At 43.5% G+C, this 25,832-nt stretch overlaps 1 protein-coding gene across 1 annotated transcript; it reads right to left on the reverse strand.

Moving 5' to 3' along the window:
* Window positions 1-13,656: 13,656 nt before the first annotated feature.
* MRPL23 (mitochondrial ribosomal protein L23) lies at window positions 13,657-25,504 on the reverse strand. The gene is made up of 5 exons (XM_014892671.2): window positions 25,438-25,504; window positions 25,173-25,295; window positions 24,463-24,545; window positions 22,523-22,596; window positions 13,657-14,705 (listed from the first exon to the last, which is right to left on the reverse strand). The coding sequence occupies exons 1-5, from the start codon at window positions 25,461-25,463 to the stop codon at window positions 14,541-14,543; spliced, it is 471 nt and encodes a 156-aa protein (XP_014748157.1). The 5' UTR covers window positions 25,464-25,504; the 3' UTR covers window positions 13,657-14,540.
* Between the last annotated feature and the right edge of the window lie 328 nt (window positions 25,505-25,832).

Consider the following 25,832-nt stretch of genomic DNA (forward strand, 5'->3'; position numbering starts at 1 on the left):
TTTCTCCTGGGACCAGAGTACAGTTGTGAAATATATCAGAATTCTGTTTTCTTCTTTCCTTTCCTAAGTTTGTGTCTGAGGGCTTAATTTTTATTGGGATGGTGTTGCAAACAAGCCAGCCAGGGGCTTCAGAAAATGTCTCTATCCCTGATACTTCACAAGCAAGTCCAAACATTCTTCAGATGGTCTTTGGAAATTATCTGAAGCAAAGGGGCTCTAACTCTGATGTGGACATGGTTAAAAGCTGTAAGAAGCTCCCTGGGCTGGAATGGCACCTACAGGCTTAACGTATTTACATTAATCAAGATTCAATCAAAGGCTTATTGGCACTCTCAGTCTGTGTTACAGCCTGCATTACAAACAGCAATACAGATTTCTGGGAAGGTTTAGTCAAGGCCTTAGCATAACTTGCAGCTACAGTACAAAAATACATAAACCATATAAGGTTACACAGTTCATTAAATGTTAGCAATATGCTTAAAACTAAAACTAAGGCATGCGCTTTATATACAATTTTGATTGTCTATAATCCATGTCAACACAGCTGTGCTACAGACCTCCTAAGTCACTGTTAGCAAGTCCATCTGCTTCACTGAACTGTGTCTAGCTTTCAAATAATGGCAATTTCTTTAACATTTTATGATTCCTGACTGTGAAAACTGCCTCTTGCGTGAGCCCGTGTCAAAATCTGACTAATGTTGCAAACTGTGTGGTGCAATGAGATTTTGTTGGCAGTTGGAGAAACATAAAAATGTTAAGACACTTCGCAAAAGTTTCACAAAGGAGTCACTGAATAAATCTTTTAATCTCAAGTAGCACGTACTTCATTACATCAGCATTTTTTCAAGGAATGTTCCTATTGTCAATGAAAATTAGCTCCAAGAATCTGAAAGCAGGAGGACTTAACAAGGGAACCAGAATCCCAGAGTTATGGCTTGTGTGTCAAGCGTTCTGTAAAAAAACAGACTTCTGAAAAGCTGGCTCTTCCGCTTTACAAACACAGGCCTTTACTACCCCAGTAAGACCAAAGCAGATAATCTTTACTGGAAGATTTTGGATAGCTCTCAGTTAGAGAAATGTCATCATTCCCATCTGTTTTGCTGTGTACTACATCCACGGAAACTTCCCATCACTGGTGACAGGACTGGCTCTGGGACCCTAACTCCCAGGCTAGATTCCCTGCATGCTCTGTAAGAGCAAGTGAGTGTTTACAGCGGTGCTCAGCTTTCTTGTGTTCTCCTCAACTGTAGTCACTATCCAAGTTAATGAGGAGATTTAACTATGCAAAAACTTTGAAGAGCTGGTGAAAAGTTGTTTCTGCATAGAAGGAACGCAAATATCAGATTCCTAAATCAGAATAATTTTTCATAACTCAGTGACTGAAGAGCTATTTTCTTCCCTCTCTTGACTTCATTCAAGTATTGTCGTTTGCCTTCAGAATGGTCTGGAAAGTCTAAAATCCAACTTGGTTTCCCAAGGATAGAGAAAAGCTGTAACAGAACATTGCATAGAAGCAGGTTGTAACCTGCCTTACAGAAAAGTCAGCATTTCAAGGTCCTTCAATAACTCAGTCACATAAAACAAGAGGCCACATAGCTGACACCTCTTAAAAGTACCCTTTATGTGGCAAACAAAACAACAAATCCAACCTATTTTCAAACTCAGCAATGGCTGTGGATGTTTGTTCTGTCGGATGTCCGAGCCCTAGTCAGTGCTGTTGGTGTGCTCTCAGTCTGTTGTACATTTACTCTGTGCCTTTTAGACTTCATCTGTTCCTTACAGGAAGCCTAGACATTTATACCTTCTGCAGACATCTCAAATAAAATGAATAATATCTGGCCAGCTCACTGCTGAAATGAGAGAACCAAGAAAAGTGATGTGAGTGAGTCAGCAGCTACAGCTATTGCTCATATGTGGATATCGAGTCTACGCCTAAACCCAGGGTAATGCACTCATGGAGGGAGGTCTGTCTCTCTGTGCCATGTGCATGGTGGGCTGATCATTACTAAAAAGGCCTTTCTCCTTGCCAGGGACTGTCTTGCAGGGCAACAAAAATTCTCTTGGTGTGAAAGCCAAGATGGTGCTGCAAGAGCGTCACAGCTCGTCAGGAGGTACCATCAAGCACAGAGCAACTCTGGGGGAGAGGGTGTTTCAGTCACCCCTCCACTCTCTCCCCACTTCCTTGTTCTCAAAAGAAAGACTCCATTGCTTCACCCTTCCATGCAAAACAATTCCCCCCACTTGGCCCTCTCCTTTTCTCCTCGGGAGCAGAGTGGCAGAGCAGAGGCCCTCTGCTCTCCTGCACCCACCTGACTCACGGCCAGGAGACATCCTATCCTTGGAGCTGTGCTGTGACCAGCCTTGTGCTCAGAGCAGGAGAGCAGAGGTAGCTGCTCACATGCTTCCCTTCTGGCACAGCCATCAGATGTGCCGACACAGCCTTTCACTGCTCAACATCTGCTTTGTTGCACCCTAATTTCTTCCCTGAGTGCGCACAAAGACAAGCTAGACCACGAAAAAGGGATCATTCAGGGAACAAGTTATTTAAATGTCTACCTCTCTTGTGCTCCTCTACTTTCTCCACCCTTCTCCCATGGGAATAAATCCATATAACTTCCCCTACCCTGACACTTTGGACACTCAAGGCAAACATCTCCTGGGAGATCCCAGCATGACTGGGTGCTGGGAAAACACCAAGCACCCAACTCTGTCACAAACCATAAAATCACCTCACCAAAAGGCTCTTGCAGTTCTCAGAAAGGGGATGTACTTGGAGTAACTGGAAAGACCTTGACCTGGATGCAATGGCCCAGTGGTACTGCTCAGGCTGGGATCAGAGAGAGGCAGAGGCAGCACTCCAAGAGGACAGTGCTGAGAGCCAAGATACACACTGAGACTTGGGACCTGTTTTAATTATTGTTTCATTTCTTTCACTGCTCAGGAACATGTAACAAGCTGAAATGTGTGTTGTGCCTGTAAACATTTACTTTCTTTTGGTCTTGTGCAATGCTATGTCTCATTCTCTTGGATGGTGCCTGGAATGCAGGAATAGCCATAACAGATCAGCTGAATGACTGTCAACTCAACCATCCATCTCTGACAGTGACCAGCACAAGCTGCTTTAAAGGAAGTTGCTAGAAACCCCACATCAGGCAGTTGTGGATTAAGTTGCCTCCAAGGGAAGTTTCTCCTTTCTGCCATGCGATTCGTGTTTGACTCATGCTCTAAAAAAAATCAGGAAAGTCTGCCTGCCCATCCAATAACTATATTTTTTCCCATGCCAATTCATGCACTGACGGTGCTTTGCAGTGTTGTGCCTGCCAGAAAAGGAGCTCCTTTTGGTGGAGCACGACACAGGGTTGTGCAGGTTAATCATGCCCCGTGTGCGGAACCGCGGCCCCGGCCAGACGTGTGGGGCAGCAGTTGCCGTAAGCCTGATGGCTCACAGGGCCAGAAATGTGAGTCAGTGTCGGCACACTCTCTGCAGATGCACTCTGGCCCTTTGTACTCTCAGCCTGTGAGCACGAGGCGTTTGGGGATCCTGCCCCTCTTGCTTGCAGGAGCAGTTGTTTTTGAACGGCACAAGAGAAGGGGCATGCACGCCATCAACAACTGGTGATCTTCCCCAGGCCTTTGGCAGAGAAATTATCTTGCAATTTGGCAAACCTCACCAGATGCACAAGAGGCCGGCTGGGGCCACAGCAAAGAGTAGCCAGTCTGGGAGCACCAGCCGCCCCCAGGGCTGCCTCGCACTGAAAAGGAAAAGAACCTTTGCCCCTTCTTCTGGGTCCAAAGGAGCATCTGCAGCGCTGAAACCAATCAAAGCCAGCTGTGAAAAATGAAGGGGAGAAGGCAGGGAAACGCTGATTATTATGACTAGGAAAAACGCTATTAAAAAAAATAAAGAAAAGGGAAAAACTGATCCCATATGGGAGGCAAATAAAATACAAATTCAAAACAGGCCATTACACAGTGTGTCTCTCTTAAGGCTGCCACACTGGGGGCTGCATTCACGTGTGGAGATAGTGGAGAGGTGCCCCTCTGGAGACATCCTTCTGCTCTGCAGCAGGATTAGTGTTACCTTGGGGCATCCTGGGCTGTGACTGGCACAGGAGTGTTGATTAGACAGCCCCTGCAAAATGCAGTTACTCGAGTCTCCCACAGACACACACATAGAGTAACCTAAGGTCTAATCACTCCACCAATCCTCTTCTGCTTCCACCTCACATTTCAGGCAACTTTGCTGCTGGCTCCTTGCTCCTTTGGAGATGAGTTCTTCCCCTCCTCCACTCTCACAGGGTCAACCACATGGCTGCCCTTTTGTCACTCCTCTTCTCATTCCACACTTCTCCTTCTTCAGCAGATCATCTCCATCACCCACCCCATCTGCCTACCCAACATGTGCCCTTCAAGCTGTTTCTGAGCTACAAGCTGGGCTCTCAGGGGCAAAACATCTTTACCAACAAGGAGGCTTCTGGGGTGCAGTCCAATCTCCTTTTGCACTACCAGGAGGGAGGGAAATGCCCACTCTGTACCAGACATACTGTGAGGCTCATTCACCATGTTGCTGGACCAAAAGGGCCAAAAGCCATCTCTCTTTATCTTCTCAGGTGTTTCTTCCACTGCTTCTGAAGCACAAGGAGATTAAGCACAATGGGGGCTCATTTCTTTCAGTAGTGGTGACGATCATTCACCCACAGAAGGAAAACTGGAGGACAGCCACATGACATCCCATGTTTGTGGGTTGTGCTCCTCAAAGATAAAAGACTCTCCAGATCTTGAGGGACAGATGGTTAAAGGGTGCAATGCTCAGTCTGCCCTGCTCTTGTGATTCTGTCAAAGACGCAGAATATTTGGTACTTACTTCTTTTTTTTTTTCAAGAGGCTCCTGCTCATAAGTGAGTCTCAGTGTCTATTTAAAAGGCAAAGCAATTTCTTGCATACTGTAATGGAGAGAAAACATACAAAAATGTAAACTTCAGAGTTTAAACCACAGAAAGAGAAATTAATCCCTTTAAGAAAATTTATAGGAAACCCTCCCACTATAAGTCAGTCTCACATTTTCGGAGTCCAGCTCAGATGGAGTAAAATCCCCATGTCTGCTAATATGAGAATAGGATGAACTTCAGCTATTCAGAGGCACAGCTCTACAGACCTCCCCAAGGCTGGCTTCTTTGCCCACCCCATGCAAGGGCCTGGGCAACATGGACCTGCTTTTTGAGAGCCATCTCTCTGGTGTCTGGATCTTGGGCAAAAGCAGGAAGAGAGGGGGCCCTGAAGGCACTCAATTTCTCAGTACTAGAGTGATCCACAACGTACCCAGGGCCACAGCCAAATGAATTAGACCACAGCACTCCCAGATCCTACTCAAGAGTCTTCATAATTCCTCTTCTCAAGCCAAGAAAAACAGCAAGCAGAAAACAAATAACAGTGGGCAAGCAGGAGTATTTGTCCCTTACTACAATGGCCTTAAGCAATCAGAGAGGTAGGGCTGATGAACCTTTAATTACTTGTGCAATAATGACCTCTGTTTCCAGCATTCCTTGGCAGGCAGGAAGTGGCTGGAGCAGTCAGGGACCTGTTATGCTCTCTTCTCCACAGGCTTGAAATTGATACGAAGGCCCCTCACCCAGCTGGTCACAAGTTTCAAGATACACTCCACACAGAGGTTGTTTATAGCTACTAAAAACAGTGAAAAGAAAATACAATAAAAACAAAACAGCTCTTTTACAGAGAAGTTATTACTAAACAGCACAGCTCTATAGCTAAGGTGTTCAAAGCTCCTCTGCTACTTTTTTAAAGACAGCTAAAACAGTGAATTTTGAAAAAAAGAAAATTATGAAACCAGCTTTCAACCTCAGTACATCAATATTTTGTGTAGTGTGTCATACTCCACCAAAGAGGAAAAGGAGGGGGCACTTTTCACTAAGGACACCTAGATATTAGCCAGAAAGACAAGCGGGGTGCAGAGGAGAGTGATCACCACTAGATAATTTCTGTGACACAAAATGAGGGCAGAAAGACGTTATGGAATTAACCCAGCTGAACGCAGTTTGGGAGTTCACTCTCCGGATTCCCAGGCCACAGAAATGAGCTTTCTTTTGGGGTCAGGGGGAAATCAAGACGTTCACAAGTGGCAGCTGAAGAATGCAGAAGGGTGCTCTACCTCCCCACAGGGTCCACCACATAGCTGGATGTACTGTAGCTGAGACAGCTGCCAAGCCTGATGTCTTTCCCAAGCTCCATCTCGGCTGGGATTATTCTGCAACACAACAGAGGCTGATCCAAAGGTCAGAAAAAGAAACCCTGCGAGAGGCAGCTCACAGACTATTTCACTTCCGAAATAAGTCAGTCTCTTCCTATCCCCATCTCCATCTGCTGGAGTCAGCTTGTGCCTTGACGCACGTGGCACCGACAACTTCCCAAAACTCTTGTTCTTTTAATATTACCATTAGCTCTCTGATATCTTGGTTATCCACAGAAACAGTCAGAGTGTGTCTGCATCCAGCAAAGTTCTTGGCCCTGATATTTTGTGGCAAAGAATTGCACAACACTAATCTAACCCACTGCTGAGTGAAAACACTTTATGTCAGTTTCTATCTTGTCTCCTTTTTTGTTTCTCTGACAGTCTCCATTCCCATATATCATAAAGAGAGGTGATTCTGCATAGTCCAGCTCTAATTATATTGTTTCTCGTTCCTTCCTCTTCTAGAATTAAGATTTTACAGGTTTTTCAATGGCTTTTCACAAGGGGTCTTTCTCTCTTCAATCACAGCTGGCTCCTTCCCTCTCCCTCCCCTTGGAGACCAAGTGGCCAAAACAACATGGTGTGTCCCAGTTTTTAAGGGAACCTTTGCACATGGAAAGATGTCCTAGGATTGCTGAGCAGCTTTCCCATCAATTAAAACAAGGAACATGGAGATAAAAGGAGTCAACTCCTTTTGTTGATTGAAACCTCTGCTCTGCGATGCATTAGGGCCATACAGAACTGACTTGAGTCAGAAAACAGCTGCACTGAACACAAGACTGGGGCTATAGGCAGACCCATCAGTTCCTGTCCTCTTTCTCCAGTCAAAAAGGACAAGAAAAGTTCCAAATGGCAGAACACCTCTTAGCTCTAAACTCTGCTCCAGTGGAATTATCCATTGCTTAATCATTAGCCATTCCCTTGCCCTGCCTCACACTGCAGAACTCTGCCAGCCACATGCCACTGCTTTCACTGCCTAGAACCTAGAAGAATGCACAAGCAAAAAATATCCACAGGGATCTGCCCATTTGTTAATCTAAAGACATTCACCCCGTTTGTGCAGCATCCTTCATTTCTCTTCTAGTTGTTTCAGCACTGTAAGGTATGAAGAAGATCCAGTTGGACAAAGCTGCCTCATCCACTGAGATGACAGCAAGCAAAAGTAACACCAATCTCCACTTTCCCTCCTCTGCTGGATCTTCAGTCAGGTCACAATCACTATTAAGCCCATCTGGAGAAACTAAAGCATTCAGAAGTTCACTGAGTCATCAAAAGCAACAAAGAGCAGCAGCAGTGGGCCGCCACATAGCTCTGGAAAAGTCCCCTTCAAAACACTAAATCCCTGGAATGAAGGGCTGCCTTGCTTCATCCATGAGATTATTTTAATGGCACGTTCATGAATTCATCCCAAACTTCATTCAGAAGAGTCAACAGGGAGGTGCTGGGAGAGAGGAGCACCATCTCCCGTTTGAAAGCAACCTTCCAGGAGAGATCCCACGGGCAGAGTGGGGAGCACCACAGTGTTAGAGCAACTCAGTTTCAATATCAAATCTTAGGGCATCTTAGGCCTCCTCACACTGCAGAGATTTGCCTGATCAGGCCTTAACAAGAGGACCCAGCTATGTCTGCACAAGCAGTAGCAGCATCAGGCCCAATATACATTGAGCAAAGAAGCAAAAGAAACAGCCCACCTCTGTTTCAAAAGGCTTGAAAGTTCCTGCCCTTCTATTCCTCTAGCCCCTTCCACAAAAACTTTGCATGCAGAGCTGTGTCTCTTGGGTCTCTCATTCTCTTGAGCAAAGTAAACAGACCTCCAGTGCAGCGACAAATGAACAACAAACAGAGGGAGAAGAAGAAAAAAAAATCTTGCTGCCAACTCGAAGATTTTTTCTTGGCATGTTTAATTAAAAAAAAAAAATATAATGTGCAAGCTATGCCCCAAGGGTGACCCTGCATAAAGCTTTCTGGCAGCTCCAATGTCTGCCATTTCCCCCTCACATCACCACAGACACCCCATCTCTTCCTGTGCTCTTACCCTGATGCACACACACACATACAGAACCCTAAGAATCCTGGCACCCACACAGCCTTTTATTTTTCAAGCGTGCCAAAACAAGCTCAGCTCCTAAATCCCTTTTAGAATTTGGGCTTGTGTGGAAATGTGTTTGCCTCCATCCTATGTTTATTTTCTTTTGTTTTCAGGTTTGTTAGCCCAAGGGCAAATGTTGTTCCTAGCACCAGTTTTGGGGTTGGATTTTGTTTTGGTTTTTTTTTTTTGGTATTTATCTTTCAATCAAGTGTTCCTCCTTGCAAGGATAAACAGGATGTTTAGAGACTCTGGGTATGATGACCAGTCATTGACAGCTGTTGTGAGACACCACACACTGGGCTTACCATGTGTGCAAGCACTGGCACGGCTCAATCTGCAGCAGGCTCTTTTCATGACCTAAGAAACCTTCACAGCTCTGTGTTTTCAGTGCAGGCTCACGAGAAATGCACCAGACAGACACGATCCAGAACAACTCCCTGGCTTCTCCCTCCATTTAGGAGGATAACACCTGCCCACCCCACAGCCATTCCCTTTCTAGTCCACTCCTTTCACTTTTTTAGCTACACTAAACTATGCTCTGCCTCTGAGAATTTTTTCTTTTCCAGGTGCATACAGACAGACAAGAGTCAAAATACTTCTAAATCACAAATCAACACGGGGAGTTTTCCAAGCCTTTTTTTAGGAACGGAAGTTTTCCAAGCCTTGAATCACTGACATTGGTCCGACTCCTAAAACAAGAACTTTGGAAAATGAAACACAGACAGCACTAAGGGCCAGACCCCAAGCAAGACCTACCTGTTTAAAACACTGTGTGTGACATTTCCAACATCCTAGTCACCACAGAAGAAAATGCACTGCCTAATTCTCCTCTGCACAAATTCTCCAAAATCTTAATCGCTTTTTATTTGCAGCATTTTCTAACAGCAGAAGGCAGGAAAGGTTAAAAGACTGATAATCAGTCCTGTTTTGTAATTAAAAGCAATGAGTTTTGCACCAGGCCCTAAGTACTGTGTTCTAAAGCCACAGAATAAGTGACTGTGATATATCTCCCAAATTCTGCAAGCTGGGTGTGTCCACAACAGCAGCACACACTTTGATAAGCCATACTATACACAAAGAGCTAAATGCTGTCTAAACAGTCATAAATCACTTCAGAAGAAATGGCTCAACCACTAGGTCATCTTATCTAGTCTAAAACCTTTTGCATTTAAAGAAAATAATATTTACAGAAATTACCTCCCTTCTCTGCAAACACATGATTCCTGAGCAGCAATGCTCAGTTTTCCCCATTACAACCACTCTGTGTAATTTACAGGACGAATGACGACGTGTTGGCCACTTTCATGCTGTTTGGGCCCAGCTTATTCAAGAAAAATGACTTGGTCCTGCAATGCTGGTCAAATTCAAACCTTGAAATCTGCCCCAGATAACATTCAACCACATGCTTCTGGTCTATGCACAGAAAGTACAGCATGACATTTTATGGTATATGTCATTCAGGAGGTCAAAAGGGATTATCACAATGTTTCTTTTTAGCCGTGGTACCAAGCCTTGGCATATTAGCCACCCAAAAGCCATTCTCAGACAACTGCTTTAAATTGGACTCTGAGCAGTCCTTGAATTCTACTTCAGGTGAAAGCAGCATTGTCAAGATAACGGTTTTACAGCTTTCACTTCTCCCTGGAAAAAGTGTTTGCTTTGTGTACCTTGCCCTGTCACACTGAGCAGATGTCCTCTCTCCAACCCTCACTACTCTCTGAGAGCCCTTCCACAAACATGTCAGAGCTGAAGAAGCAATAGTCTGTCCTACAGCCTGAAAATTCAAATAAGTAAAATAGTTCTCCCAAAATAAAAACTCCAGCTTTGATGTCATTGGAATAACCTGGAAGGAGCAGGAATTCCCCAGCCATGAAGATATTTTCCACAGCAAATCCACCTTGGATAAAGTAAGCCAAATTTTCCTACTGCTTCATTCATTCAGCAGTGCTAATGGCAGTGGGTCAAGAGTAGATCAAATCACTGAATATAGTTTTCTGTCACCCAATGCATGATTTGGGGTATGGGAGTATGGGAGTTGAGTGATGCATTGAAACACCTGAGGGACGGGATGCCATTCAGAGGGATCTGCACAAGATAAAGAAGTGGGAATCTTGTGAGGTTCAGCAAGGGCAGGTGCAAGGTCCTGCTCCTGAATTGGGGCATGAAGAGATTAGAGGGATGGAACACCTCTCCCATGAGGAAAGGCTGAGAGAGTGTGGGTTGTTCAGCCTGGAGTAGATTTTGAGGAGACCTCACTGCAGTCTTTCAGTATTGAAAGGGGGCCCATAAGAAAGCTGGGGATAGATTTTTTTAGCAGTGTCTGTTCAAATAGGACCAGGGATAATGGTTTGAAGTTAAAAGAGGGTCAGTGTACATTACATATAAGGAAAAAGATTTTTACCATGTGGATGGTATAACACTGGAACAGGTTTCCCAGAGAGGTAGTGGACACCCCATTCCTAGAAACATTCAAGGACGGGTCAGACTGCCCTCTGAACAACCTGATCTAGTTGAAGACATCCCTGCTCATCACAAGATTGATGGACTAGATGATTTTTAAAGGTCCCTTCCAATCCAAACCATTCTATGACTCTATAGTCTGGGTAACACAGAAGATAAAGCTACCACAGCTTTACGTCTAACCGCTTACAAGCTGTGCTGAAACCCTCTGAGGTCACATAGCAAGGCTGATGACAAATGGTTACAAGACTCAGTAACTTTGTTAGGTGCAGGAACCTGTCCCTAGTGCTCACCAGAGCACCACCTACAACACAAAACTCATTTCTAAGGTGTAATGTATGGGGAGTCGCTTAGATAGTCACCTCTGCACTGTCTCTGCAATCATTTTGGTCTGTTTCAAAAAAAGCAGGTGCAATTGCATGATCCTTCTGAAGTGTCCTGGTATTGCATAGCCAGATGCCTTTCTCCACCAGACTGGCCAGCACAGCCAACTGCACACCCGCTGGCTGTTCCAGCACTCCCCTCTTTGGGAGGTTGCACACGTCCAGAGAAGAAAGAAATTGCGTTCAGCATCTCCCTTGCACGTCAGAGAAAGCAGCAGCTGCAGAGCTGTGCACGCCAAGTGCAGGACGTGGCTTCTCCTGCACCACAGTGAACATCAGTCTTCAACCAAGTCATTACTCTGCTCCTTGGAGAAGCTGTTCATGTGTATATCCACATCCTTGGCCCACAGGTACGGCCATGACATCGCCAAGGATAGCTCGACACCTCGGACTTCACACAGGAGCTGCTGACCCTTTACATCACTCAAAACATACATCAGGATGTGCTGCAAGGAGCACAGTAACTCAACAAAACTCAGAAAAAACTGAGTCCCTGTCCTAGTTTCAGCACTCGTTTGCTGTACTTCTCTCTGGTACCTCTGATACAATCTGTGCCTTTGTATTAAAGTATCCTCTGTTATCTTTTAGTCCACCTGTACAGCTTGGGGGACGAGATTTGTGAAGAACTGAAGCACCAGATCATATCAACCACTATCACTTCCTCAGAAGCACTGCTCAACAAGGGACTGGGAAAGGTTCAAGATCTTTTTAATCCCACTTCCATAGCAATCGGGAGCATTAAAGCAAAATAATGTTGGGTCAGGGACTCTATTATTTTTTTAAATCTTACCTTAATTTCACAGGAATACTGTTTTAGAGACAGCTGGTAACATCGAGGAATGAGTCCCTGCCCAGTAACAGTGGCTTGGAACTAGGTGATGTTTTGGGTCCCTTCCAACTCAAACCCTTCTGTAGGATTATATGATTGATCTCTTATGCAGTTTGAGTATCTGCCAGAACTTGGTTACAGCAACTTCATACAGATATGGGTGTAGCTGCATCTCTGTTTCTTCCCTTTTGTGCCACTCTAGATAGAAATCTGCCTTGAACATGAGCTGGAAATTAATTGCCCATGAAGCAGTCACACAGTAGCAAAGCACGGTGGACCTGTGCAGGGGCTTTTGATACTCACTGAGCCTAGAGCACATTTGGGACTGCAAATAAATTTCACTCATCTTGAGTCTTCAGTCTTCAACACCAGTACAGAAGCTGGCAACTCCAACATCTCCTGACCATTTACAGGGAAGGCAGAGGGTGATGGTTAAATCAATCTTTGCTGTTCCACCTAAGGCAGACCCATTTATCCAGAACTAACACACCTGATTGTTTGTTTGCTCAAGGCTGACCAACCAGTTAGGAAGACATATGGCAGCATTAGATGAGCCTTTTCCATCTTCACCATGGTGAAAAAGTTCGAGTTACCCACACTGGAGACAACCACAAAGGACAGTGAAGAAAAAAATAGAAAATTCCGTAATATTATATTGAAGGAACATAGCCCAAGTTACAGTATAGGTCATCTCCATACTTATCTGTGAGTTTGAAGAACAGCTCCTTTTAAAAATGTACTAAACAAAGCAGGGGAGAGAGAAGGAGGCTGTGTACAGCAGAGAGACCCTTGTACCCAGACAAATTCAGTCACTTTACTTTAAATCTGCAGGCCAGCTCCTGATTTAACCTGGAGTTTCTCATGTCACTACAAAACTCTGGAAATGTCGCCTTTGCAGATATGCCAAACATATGAACTGTTTTCAGTGAAGTCAGTATTTTTCCACATCTACTATTGTAACTCTGCTGGCAGGCTGAGAGTAGCAAATCCTCCCTTATCTCCCTCCTCTCTAAGAGCATCTCTCTGTTTAAGTACCAGCTAACTTAGATCATACACGATCCCCCTTGGAAAGTGGACAAAGAAGGGGGGTGTCAGCAACAAACCACAGAAGGAGGTGGACTGTCATGCACAAGGGAAGTAGCAGGGAGAAAGAGGTGACTAATGAACAGAAGGGGGTGCGTAAAATCCTACTTGGATTGACTCTCTGGAGAACAGCTGTTTCCTTGTAAACATCTTGCTAGCTGTCCAAACAAGAAGTTCAGACACAGAACAAGAAAGGAGAGCACCCGGGTAGAAGCGTTGAAGGCATAGGCTCATTCACTACCCTGCCAATTGCTCCAAGTGGCAGAATTCAAAATCCAGAGAAACATTAGCTATACATTTAACCCTGCACGGGCAGTGTTGTAGGCATTTCTTCATGCTGTTTGCTTTCTCCATCTGTCCTTCCTCCTTTTCCCCCACTATTTCTGACACAAGAGCAGAGAACATCACTTGACAAAGGAAAAGAGGAAATATCCTCATCAGAGCGAGGAGAAACAGCCACAGAGCTAAGAAATGAAAACACTGAACGTGGCAGCCCAGAAGGCCTAGAAAAGTTCTACCACTGCCCTGGCATCAGTAACTTGGAAGAAGAGGGAGTTACACCAGAAAAAGTAAAAAGAGTCTTTTTATTAGTCCTCAGCACAAAACAGGCTACACTGGCAGAAGTATTTCTATGCCAATACAACTGTGTCCACACAGGACACTTGCCAGCACTGCAAGGTAGCTGTGGAGAGGGGAAGGAATACCAGCACAACCATGCCAGTAAACATTCCTAAGGCAGGCTGGTCACACAGGACAACTACCTGCACTGCACAACAGCAAGCAGAGACGTGCACCACCTTTGTCTGCTCCTTGATGCTCAAGGGGATCAAACACATACATGCCCAGTCACAAACCTGTCCTATAAACCCTGTCCCCGGAATACCACATAACAGTTACAACACTACAATAAAATCACACGCATTTCCTCCAGGAAAGGAGGGGTCACTACAAGGAAGGTGATAGGATAGTGGGACACAGTAAGTGACAATAAGGGAACCCTACATCCTGAGCCTATAGTCCAGTTTTCTACACTTTCATGTTCACCTCTGGCTAACCTATCTTGACTTTTATACATTCTATACAATACAAATTTCAATACAAACTTCACATATCCCAGGAAATTAAATACCCTATTTCTACTAAACAACCCGCAGCAGCATGAAAAAGGTAAGCACAATGACACTCTCATAGTCAGAATTGACAACAAGGAATTCCACATTTTAGAAATAGTCCACAAGTTCACAGAAAAGACCTGGTGCAGTCAGATTTGTTTTACCTTTTTATTTCTTCAGGGCCATTTTGTTGTGGCATGCACAAACAGCCAGAAAAAAAGACACGCTAGCAAGGGCTGCTCAAGAATAAACATTCGGTCATTACGAGAAAAGAAGAGTGCAAGTTGTGCTAATCAAAATCCCTCTGAGCCTAAAGGAAGGCAGCTGGCTTGTTGCATCAAAGTCCAAACCAATCAGGGACTCCACCTCGTCTGGGGTCACCTTCCTGCTTCTGCTTCTCTTTCTCCATAAATTTATCCCTGAAGTCATCGAAAGAGCGAGTTTCTGCGTCTTGTTCTTTCTCTGGAAATAGGTTGGGAAACTGAAAGGTTTGTCCTTGGCCCTAAAGAGAAAACAAATGGTCAGAGAGACATTCCAGACTTTCTGCAGTAGCTATGATCTTAGGGTCAAAGACCACCCTGAATTTTCAGCTAGTGCAGAATGGTACCTTGTGACCTCCCAAAATCTCTTTCCACCCGTGTCCCCAAGATGCATGTATGCCCCTTCTCCTTAACAGCTAACTTTCAGCCTCTCCTCATCTGCGTGCTACTTAAGATACTAACTTTTTTTTTAACAGATGAATTATCAGTAGATGGACATCTCTTCAAAGACTTTGAATCAGCTCAGAAATGCTGTGTGAGTCATACAGTAAAAGCAAGAGGAGCAAAATAAGTGATTTTGTTAAAGTAACACGACCAGGGAAATACACAGTGGAACAGGCATTCATTATGTTGACACTCAGGATATGAGTAGTGGTTGTAGTTGTTTAGATCTCAGCTAAGGATAAGAGAGAGCAGTCCTAGCAGCTGTTATTGTAGTGTGTAATGTGGGAATACAGAATAACAGATATCAGAGGTCTCTTATCAACAGACATAAAGACTATGGTGTAAAACAATTAGAGTGGGAACAATCTGTCTAATATATCACTAATGAGATTAAAGTGATTACATCTGCATCAGTCATTCTGCCTAAAAGACAAGTCATTTTAGTGAAACATCATCATCAGATCTATGTCTCCCACTTGGAAAATAAACATTTGCTTGGTCTCTGGTTTTTATCTAACAGCAGGAAACCATTTTTCTGTGGAAATGTACTATCCCATTAACATTACCTACTTATTTTTAGTGGCGTTTGCTCTAAGCACAACTTCATTAAACTCAACAATATCAGCCCTTCCATTCTGTATGGGACCTTGCATAACAGAACTTGTAACTGGTCACCCATAACCCTAAAATTACTCTCCAAAACACTTAGAAACATTACCATACATTAACTTTTTTGGCAGCGTTCTGCATACAGAAATCTCAAGAAAAGCATTTAACTGCTTCAGATGAAAACAGGTAAGTTTGGCTTTTTTTCAGATCAGCCAGTCTTTAAATTTATGCAGTAAATATAACCAAACAAGAGGCTCAGTTATGAAGTGGTCCCACAAAGGACATGAAAGGAGCCTTCCCCAGCATATCCACTCTACATTTTGGGATCAGAACTATGACATAAATAAATCCAACAGAACCATCACCACATCCCTGACCCAGATGAATGTCTGCTATGTTTCATTTAATCATATACAGTCAACCTGGCAAATAACAGGTGTGAAAAAATCTAAACCTCATATGCTTTGGAGAGAAAAGAGTATGACTTATTCCAGATGAGATTATCCAGACTGGAATCTACAAAATACCAACTCTACCCAGCAATGTGCCGGTTGTTTTTGTAGTGCATACTTCTTGGGGGTTTCCTAAGAGCCTGACCATACTACAAAAACAACAAGGGAGCTGCTGTGTACATTGCTTTTTCCTTGATTCTAGCCTGGATAAACTCAACTGGAACATATCAGGGTTTTCCTTTCCATTGGTGTGCACTCTGGGGTTTCAGCTCTTTTGTATGTTTAAATTACCAACAGGTATCCTCATAATAGCAGTCCTGTGACAGCTAAAGCACAATCTTATTTCATGGCACAGAAACTGGCCTTACCAGGGTCCTTGAGCAACCCCAAAGCTGCAGCCTACTGAATCTCTTCCTGTGGTAGGATCAGTGCTTGTTGAACCCTTGAGGCCAAGCACTGCCCAGGATTTTAGCACACTGAAGCATTTGAAAGGAATTCGCTAATTTTACAATAAATTGCTGTGTTTTAACTGCACCGTGGGCAGGTCACTCAGCCCTGCAGTACCTACAGAACAGACAGGGCCCATGCTGAAGACCTGTCTGCCCTGGAGGGGAAGCCATTTTAGTTAAACCAGTCAGACAACAACTCAGGCTGACATGCTAGGCACACCACCTCCACTGAGAATCTGAGAACTATTTATATTGGTAACACTGTAGTAAGGGACTGTTCTTGTTATGCAGCACTTTCCTTCTGGTATGCTTCCAGGACCAATGCATTTCCCTGACTGGAGAATGAAGGAAAGCTGTCCCCAAAGCACACTAACAACATCCACGGTAATTCACTAAGCATTGCAAAACAGTTATTATTTTTAAAAGAGGGAAGAAAACAAAAAAGATACACACAGAGGCTGTAGCAAAACCAGACAAACCTTTAAGCTGTTTATCAAAGTGCTCACAGTTCCCATTTCAAGGCTGGTGGAAGTCAAATATTGAGCTGAAAATGTCAATCTGTATCTGGAGTCTTTTAATAAATCAAAATCAGCACAGACAAGTTGGCTCTTTCCAGCTCTTGTTTTGTGAAGAAATTTTGATTTTGGCCGGCAGCCAAACACGATTTGAAACAGCCAAGACATTACACCCTGAGAACTGAAGGTTGATAAATCTTAAGTAACAATACTCTGCAGTAATACTGCACTGTAAGGCTCTGGAGTGATGAAAGCTGTATGAAAAATAGCTGTTGTGCATGCTCAGTAGCTAGTTTTCCAAAGAAGCCTGTATCTTGGGTATTTCAAAATTTCAAAAATACCAGAAGGCATCAACTTACATAAAGGATTGTGAGTCTGTCCAGGCATATTTACACTCAGTGCATCTTCCACATAATGCCAGAGGCTACTGAGGTTCAAGCTCATATGCCACCTCCTTAAAAAAGAGCCTACCAAAGGAACAGAGGGATTGTCACTCCTTTACACACTGCTGTTTTTCTTAAAAAGTTCTTTACAGAAGTTTTTCCTTCTACACAGCAACCATCTGATAACCATATGATAAATGCATCCTCAGAATGAAATCCTCACTGAAATAAAGCAACAATTTTTACCAAGTTCATCAGGGTTTATCTGGTTTACAAACTGCTAGAACATGAAGTGCTGGCATATCCAGCCGGAAAGGAAGATTCTGGCTTACTTGAAAAAAACCTTGCATTTGTTCACAGTTTTACCTTTTGTAAGCTATTTATCCGTTTAATAGCTGAATTACTGAAATTCTCATAAGCTGAAGTAACCTCTAAAAAGGCTAGAACTTGCTTCTGCTTTAGAACTTCTGCCAGCGTAATTACCTTAGTTAGCTGAGGAAGGGGGAGAAGGTAACACCACCTTTCTACTCAATATAGCTGTGGCTACAAGAAAATCCTGTATAAAAGACAGACACTGGGAAAAAAGGAATTTTGCTCGGGTAATTCAGTCTGTCATGGAACTGGGTGGTACACTGACAGCAAAAGATCTTTTTTACCAATGTGAAGTGATCCCCTGATACTCTGGAATTTGTCAGGGTAAGCTCTACCACCATGTGTTCACCTCACGCTCAAGTGAAACCTTACAATATAAATAAAAAAAGAACAAAAAGCCCCAAAGCAAGTCAGAGATGGCATTGAACACCTCAAAAAAAAATGCAACATGATGATTTTACACATTGTAGTTCTCAGTCTGGGGTCTTCCCAGAGACCTTCCTTTTTCCTACAAATTCTAAGGTTATGCATAAGTGAGATGTGTGGTCCAGTGTCCAGATAACAGAAACAGGACCCATTAAACTTCTACTCCTGCACAACTCTAATCCTCAATTCAGCATTACCCAAAAGTAAAAGTGAATTACATACAATGTCTTATGAAGATTCATTTGTTAAATGCTAATAACATTCTTCAGGATAAAAAGTGACCTAAGCATCAAACATTTCTTTTCCCTTTAGATTTCAAGCCTTTGCCCTAAGAAAGGGTGAAAACACACCTTGTTCTTGGAGTCTGTCTAAAGAGTTATCACAGGAGTGGTACAAATTGCCTCCATTCATTTTAATGAGAGGTTAAGTGACTGTAATTAGGCCTGTGGAGTCAAGTGCTGGCCTTTCCACTGCAGAGTCTCACGTCAGAAAACTGCTGGAAGGATTATCCAGCACAAATTCACTTATACTTCTCTGACCTTTGAATTCCCTGAAAAGTTCAGAAATGATCAGCACAGATATTACTGTGCAGCAATGATGCAGCAAACACCGATCATGTAAATAACTCCAAGATCTTCTGGCTATTTGGATAATTGAAGCACTTACTACTGTCCTTCAGAATTAACAGAAAAGTGATGTTTATCGTATCATTAACTACAAAAATGTTGGACTCCCAAAAGCATGGGATTCAGTCCAGCAGCAGAAGCAAATGCAGCTAAGTGTAATAATCCAGTGCATTTGAACAATTCTTCTACTACTGCAGTGGTAACATCTGATGCTAAAGCATATGGCAAAACAGCACAAAAAGCAACTTCAAAAATCCACTGAGGAACAACACTGCATAAGGATCATCCGAGTTCCTCTGAATTCAAAAGAAAACTGCTGTCATATCTGATGTGCAAATAGGTTAATTACTGTGAATGTACAGGATACTCTAAACAGGGATTGTGAGGAGAAAGCATTTGCAAAAAATGTTCCCACTGGTGCCATAATTCAAGCAGCTAAATAGGTGTTAGTCCTAACGCTGACAAGGTCAGACTCCTTTTTACAGCCATCTCCACTAGATTTCTCAAAACAGGTTTAATTAAAAATAGGTCTGGATTCCAGAGGCTTGTCTACAGTTGTGCTCCCACGGGTACTAACACCTGTTAAGCTAAACCAGTGAGAACACTGAAGGAGGAGAAGGAGGGGATGTTGTTTTTTTTTAATTTCCCTGATGTTAATGCAACTGCAAAGTTTCCCACTGGCTTTCTTTTCTTCTTTTTTTTTTTTCTTTTCATTATAATAACTACAGCTGTATTGGAGTAAGGAGAAAGGCTGCTGTATTACATTTACTTTACCTAGTTTGCAAAGATATAAAACTTGGGTTTAATTTAAAAAATAGAACAGTGTAGAAAAGTAGCATTTGATACACAGGGCCGTAAGTCTCTAACTCAAACCTTTCTCACCACATTCCAAAAGGGGAAAAAAGGCAAGCAGGCTCTGGAATGGCAAGATATTGTTGATCCACAGCCTTCTACGATTTGAGGTATTTTTTTAGTGTGAAAATATTATGCTTGGACAGATCACATATTTGTCCAGTTACCGCCTGAGAATAAAGTAAACAGCTCTGAATCTCCAAGAAATAGTATTTGGAAAAGAAAGGACAACAATTCTTACATGTGGAACAGCTGGGGCACTAGTCTGACACCTAAGGGCATGTTGACTATGACTTCATACACCTTCCACCTTTGAGACACTTGCAGTAAGTCAATGGATGTGTGTGTTGCACTGGGACACATAAGGTGATGCTTTATGAAGCAGGGATACATAACTGCTCATGAGAAGAAACTCAATTTCATTCAGGTAAACTGCACCACAGCTGCAAAGTCACACTGGGAAGAGCAATACTTCCACCTAGTGGGCAACAGAAAGATCAGTCCAAGACCTTCCAAAAACACATCCATATTTTTCCAGTCATAAGCAGTTTTAACTTGAAACTGGATTAATGAGAGAAAACACAGCTGGTAAAAATGGTGGGAAAGCCCAGCTACTCTGACTCACGGCAGATGCAAACTAATTCTCACGAAAATAAAGATTTTACAGTGGTTACCAAAGACTTTCCTAAATTAGGCAGATATTAACAATGGACTGCATGGGGCCTCTAATGGCCTGATCACACCATGAATGAGAACGAAGGCAAACCCTTTAGACTCAGAAATGACACTGGGTTTCTGGCTTCACCCACTGCTTCAAGCTGGTGTGAACACAGAGCTGGGAGGTTATTGTCTGAGACATCAGAGCTAGTGATGAAAAGTAACAAACAAAAGTAAAAAGAGAAAGGGGGAGGAATAAAGAACCCTAAATGTTAATGGAATTAACAGACCAAAACAACAATAGGGAAAAAAATAAACCAAAGAGACCAGGAATGAGGTGAGGAAAAAACACAGAGACCAAGCTTCACTAACAAGAGTTTAGCAAACGGTCAGGATTCCCTCCCTTGACTTGAAAAACACCACTAAAACGTGGTCTCCTGACCCTGTTCATGGAAGAGATGGAAAACATGGCATTCCTTAAGAACTTATTATGGTAACTACAGTGTAAGGCAATAAGGGACTCTTGCTGTCCCATGTACTAAGAGACCTCAGTCACGGTGCAACAGGGCTCCGTGCATTGCCCCGAAGACAAACTGGGAGCTGGAGGAACAACCAAACCATTCCTGTGCACCTGCCTCCAATACCAAGCTAGGTTAGCTAAATCTCCACACCTGGGCTAACCAACCCTTAAGGCTATGGCAACTATTCTAGGTTTAGAGGCTGAATGTGAAATAAATGCACAAAGGCACTGTCTTAAACGTTTTGCTCTAACAGAGCAGCAGCATTCTGCTTCCCACACCTTTTCCCTGAGAATCTATGGGCTGCAGACTACCTCCTTCTCACTTCAGCAGACACAGGACACAAGACTGCATTACAGTGAAATAAAATTTGAGAACTGACTACAGCTCCCTAGAGACCCATGTTTGCTTCAGTCTTGGGAAACAAGTTTCTAAAAGCAAGGAAGTCACTAGAGCAGGAGGCTGTGGCAATGGAAAGTGCCTGCAACCACCTAGTACAAGGAACAACACTCAAGAAAAAGCAACTTGTGATATACAACATGATCAATCCAAGCATTCACTTCCTAATTGTACAGTTCTGCTCTCCAGCAAATAAAAACCTACCACAGACAATCCAGGAAGGCAAATTTGCTCACCAAAGCAGAAACTCTTCTTTGAAAAAGGAATATGCATATCAGCCATAGTAATGAAAAATCCTCATAGAGGTGAGGTTGCCTTTAACTTAGCTGAGTAAATCAAAGTTACTGCTCATCTAAATACAACTCTGTTACTTTTTAGTAACATTGCACTTTATACTATGCTTTTAAATTAGGTAAGGGCTGTCTAGAAAAATACTAGGTCCTCACTTTGCCTTCTACTCCCCTTCCCAGAAGGGGCTTAGAAAAAAACTTCTAAGCATATTTAACCTTTGAAATATTAAAAATCAGATTTCCCATTGTTTGTGCTTCTTGAGTTTGACTCCAAGTCCATATGAAGTTTCAGACAGTCCTTAAGATCACAGAGTGTTCCCCCAACAGTGAATCCTTGTCCCAAGACAGAGTAACAGTGGTGTTGTGTTGCCAACTGCAATTTTGAGCTTATGGTTTTACAGCCATAAATACCATCCCGTTAATGTCATTTTGGTATGTGAAGGGGTTTTCTGTCACTGGTTGCACTTCTCTTTTTGCATAAAGACAGGTAATCCCAACAGAAGTTTAAACTATAATCTGGTCCTGTTATGAAAGAAATTTACAAGAACATGAAGCTCCTTTTCCACTGGGCAACCAATATATGTTTCAGAGCCCGGTTCAGCCACAAAGCATGCTTGTTTAGACATGACTAAAGGCTCTCCAAGGAATAAGCCTTAGTCTTCTCTGAAATTCAAAGACCTTTAATAAGAAGTTCCCTGCCCTCACAATATATTCTTTCACTTACTGGACATTTCAGCAATCAACCACACAAGTCGTGAACCTTCCAGCACACAGAGTACAGGGTCAGCATGAAACTCTCTGGCAAAGCAGCAGCCTATGACATCAGTCCACAACCTACAGACAGACCTCAAACCAACACAGCACTTAAAAAATAACCATGTGTTTAAATTTGATCTTTAGACCAAGTGGTTTAAATTCCTTTACATTCTGGAATGTGCTAAAGAGACTGTCACTATTAGAGGATTGGCAGAAATATTCAGCCAACCAGGACAACCCACTGGCCATTACTTTCAGCTTGGCTGGTTCACAGTGCCTTCCTCCCAAGCATCCATGTTAACTCGACTCACCAGCTGTACATAGGCGACCTTGTAATCTGGCTTCTTCACTCTCTGATTCCTGTGATTCCTCTTGTTGTTTGCACCTGCAGAAATGAACAGAATCCTGCCTTTTACTTCCCAAGACTTCTGGGTTCTCTGAAGCAAGGCCAAGCTGAAGGAGGGATTTGGCTATCTCAGATTTATTGTTAAGAGGAATACTCTTCCTTCACTACCAGCACAGCACCACGATTATTAAAGTGTTCTCAAACTAGCGGACACGGCTCTCGTCGTTTACAAGCAGGGAACCAAGGCATCACCAGCCTGCTGCCATTGTGCCTTCACACACAAAGTCTGCAAAGAAGCAAGGAGAAAAGTCTCCCAAGTAGGCACCGGGGTAGTGAACTGCCCTCCCAACATCCATAACTTCAGGAAGGAGACAAGGAGAAAATGACCACTAAATAGCCTTAAACTTGACAATTTTTACTATTCAGCTGATGAGCTGGATCTACTGTTCTCACACCAGGATATTATATTCCACATCCAAACAAATTGAAGCTCCTCAACCTCCTCCAAATATGCTGGTCACAATTGAAGTGGGAAGTACAACTTACCCCCTTCATGTAAGGCAGACATTAAAGATTATTATTGTAGCCCAGATTATTAGGCATTCTAACCCTCTTTTATCCCTGACTACATACCATCCCCTAAAATTAGCAGTGACAGACAAAATGGCTATAAGGACAAGCATGACTATTTCTCAGTGCTGTTTAGAATTACATGTGTTTGGTATTTATGACTTAAGTTTAATTCTGGTTTTCACCAGAAAGCATATTACAGATGATACTTACAGGTTTTTTCTTCCTTTGTAAGTTAAGAGTTTTACAACCTTAGTTTGAAGCTTTTTCTTTTATCCTCAATTTTTAACTACTAAAGGTCTCTTTTCCTATTCCTTTTAAAATCATTGTTAATGTTACCATTATAAACAGACAATTCCTTTCATAGAGTCACAACATGAAAAATAAAAATCCCAGCCATCAAAGATGTCCTAACCAAGTCACTCTTCACTCCACAGTTACACTGCCCGGTAATCAAAAATGTAAATTAACATAAAAAAAAAAAAAAAAGAAAAATACTCCTGACTGCATCCAAACTGTAGTTAGAGAAGCTGTGAAGCAGGAAGCATTCGTATGTAAAGGTGACATTATCTAAATTTACCTTATTTCAGTTAGAGACGAGTCCCTCTGCCTCAAAGTCAGAGTTCAGCAAAAAATTAAACTAGGAACTTTTTTCTTTTTCTCTTAGGTTGCTTTTTTGTTGGGTTTTTGGTGAGCGTTTGAGTGGTTTTTTGTTGTTGTTGTTTCTAAGGGTTGGATAGGAGAGAAATACCACAAGTGGAAGCATTCAAGTCTGTAGCATAAATCTGGTAACAACAGGTGATAAAAACCTGAAAGTTTGTAAGGATGTTTTTCTGACCCTATCTACTGGTTCAAGAGAGTATTTTTCTTTGGTCTACAAACTTTGCCCTTTGTTAGACTATAACACCTCCTGTGTGTGCATGCTCATTTTTCAAATGAAGCCTACAGCTGAATTTAAGCTGAATTACTGCTTGTATTAAAACACATGAAGCAGTTCCTTCTGAAGGGAGATACCCACTGGTCTTCGAGGAGAAACAGTACCTACTACAAACGCACAAGCTAGATAACTGTTGGGATGATTAGCTTTTTTTAATTCAGATTTTTCTTTTTAGAGTGAACCTCACATCACAATTTAATCACAGCATTCAAATATGAAGTGGTGTGTGTTCATTTGAAGGGATGAAAAAACAACTGTGGAGACATCACCAGCTAAGCACCTGGAACCACTGCAACCAAAGTCTGCTGAAATGTGACAGAGCTTTTGAAAGGTAAAAGTCTACTGTGGCTGTGCAGGGATGCTGTATCCATCCCCTTGCACTACTCAGCTGCACTTACCATACTGTATCCTGGTCCTCACAGCAGCTACTGGCACATTGTATATTTTTTCAAGGTAATTCCTGATATCCAATTTCGTCATTCTAGGCAATGAGAAAAGATTTGGGGGAAAGAAAGGAAAAAAAAAGTAAATATTTAAACAAAATAAACTAGAGACTGGTTGATACTGAGGAATAAATATGTCTTCTTCTTGCTTTAACCAAGACAGATTTACGACATGAAAGTGTAAACTCAGCTTAGACCACACACTGCTACAGCGCTTTATAATCCATAAACTGTAACAATTGTCAAAGACTTTATCCTCTGTAGCCTCAACATTCAAAAAGCCAGGTATATTATGTGTTCAGCAAGCTTTCTCACTGCCCAACTTGACACACCTTTCTTTATTCTGAGTAGGAGCTGCTGATCTTACCAGAACCTGCCACAGTCTTATGGGCTTTAATACGTGTCAGCAAACTGGTCAGGCTGAAAGAGTCCTGACAAATAACTGGACACCACCTTGCTTACTCTGGATCAAATTCATAAGCACTTCCTTCTTCCCAAGCCCGTCCTTGGGAAGGCTGAGCCTCGCCAACACTCGGGGAGAGGAGCCAGGCAAAGCCCCTCATTAAATCAGTGCCCTCGGCGCCCTCTGCAAGGTCTGGCCCATGCAGAAGACCCTTCCCTTCCCTGGCACAGCCCAGGAGGCCAGCTGCCGTGGCCGCACTCACTCCATGGAGACGCGGAACTGCACGGTGTCCTCGGGCTGGGGCACGCCGGGCCGCACCGCCAGCATGAAGAAGTTGGGACGGAAGATCCGCAGCTGCGGGCCGCCCCTCTGGAACAGCGGGTACCTGCGGGGACACGCCGCCGCTCGCTCACTTACTGACTGACCGACCGGCCGGCCCCACTCACCCCACCCCATCCCATCCCACCCCGCTGCCCCGACCGAGCCCCACCATCCCAGCCCACCGCCGCCCGCCCCGCTCGGCTCACACGGCCCTCCTGGCGCCCGCCGCCATGGCCGAGCCCCCCGGAAGTGGCGGTGCTGGAGCGGCCCCGAGAGGGTGGAGCGGTGGCGCCCCCTGCTGGCCCGGAGGTCCCGAGCAGCCGCTCAGCGCTGTGCCCAGCCCGGGTCTCCTCGGGAAAGGAAAGACAAGGAATAGCGACCAGAGAGGGTCCAGCGGAACGGCACGGACATGAGGAGGGGTCTGCAGCGTCTCTCTTAAGAGGAGAGACTGCGGGAGCTGGGCCTGTTTAATCTGGAGAAGAGAAGACTCAGGGAGGATCTCATTATTGCGTACAAATATCTCCAAGAGGATGGTGCCAGACTCTCCTCAGCGCTGCCCAGCGACAGGACAAGGAGCAGTGGCCGAAAACTGAAACACAAG

Source organism: Sturnus vulgaris, chromosome 6 (genome assembly GCF_052056855.1).
Source record: "Sturnus vulgaris isolate bStuVul1 chromosome 6, bStuVul1.hap1, whole genome shotgun sequence".
Taxonomy (NCBI): domain Eukaryota; kingdom Metazoa; phylum Chordata; class Aves; order Passeriformes; family Sturnidae; genus Sturnus; species Sturnus vulgaris.

Coding starts and splice junctions, on each gene's coding strand:
- MRPL23 (XM_014892671.2), bottom strand. CDS start 25,463: ATGGCGGCGGGCGCCAGGAGGGCCGT. Junction 24,546..25,172: donor CAGTTCCGCGTCTCCATGGA/GTGAGTGCGGCC, acceptor CTCATTGCCTAG/AATGACGAAATTGGATATCA. Junction 22,597..24,462: donor GAGGACCAGGATACAGTATG/GTAAGTGCAGCT, acceptor TCATTTCTGCAG/GTGCAAACAACAAGAGGAAT.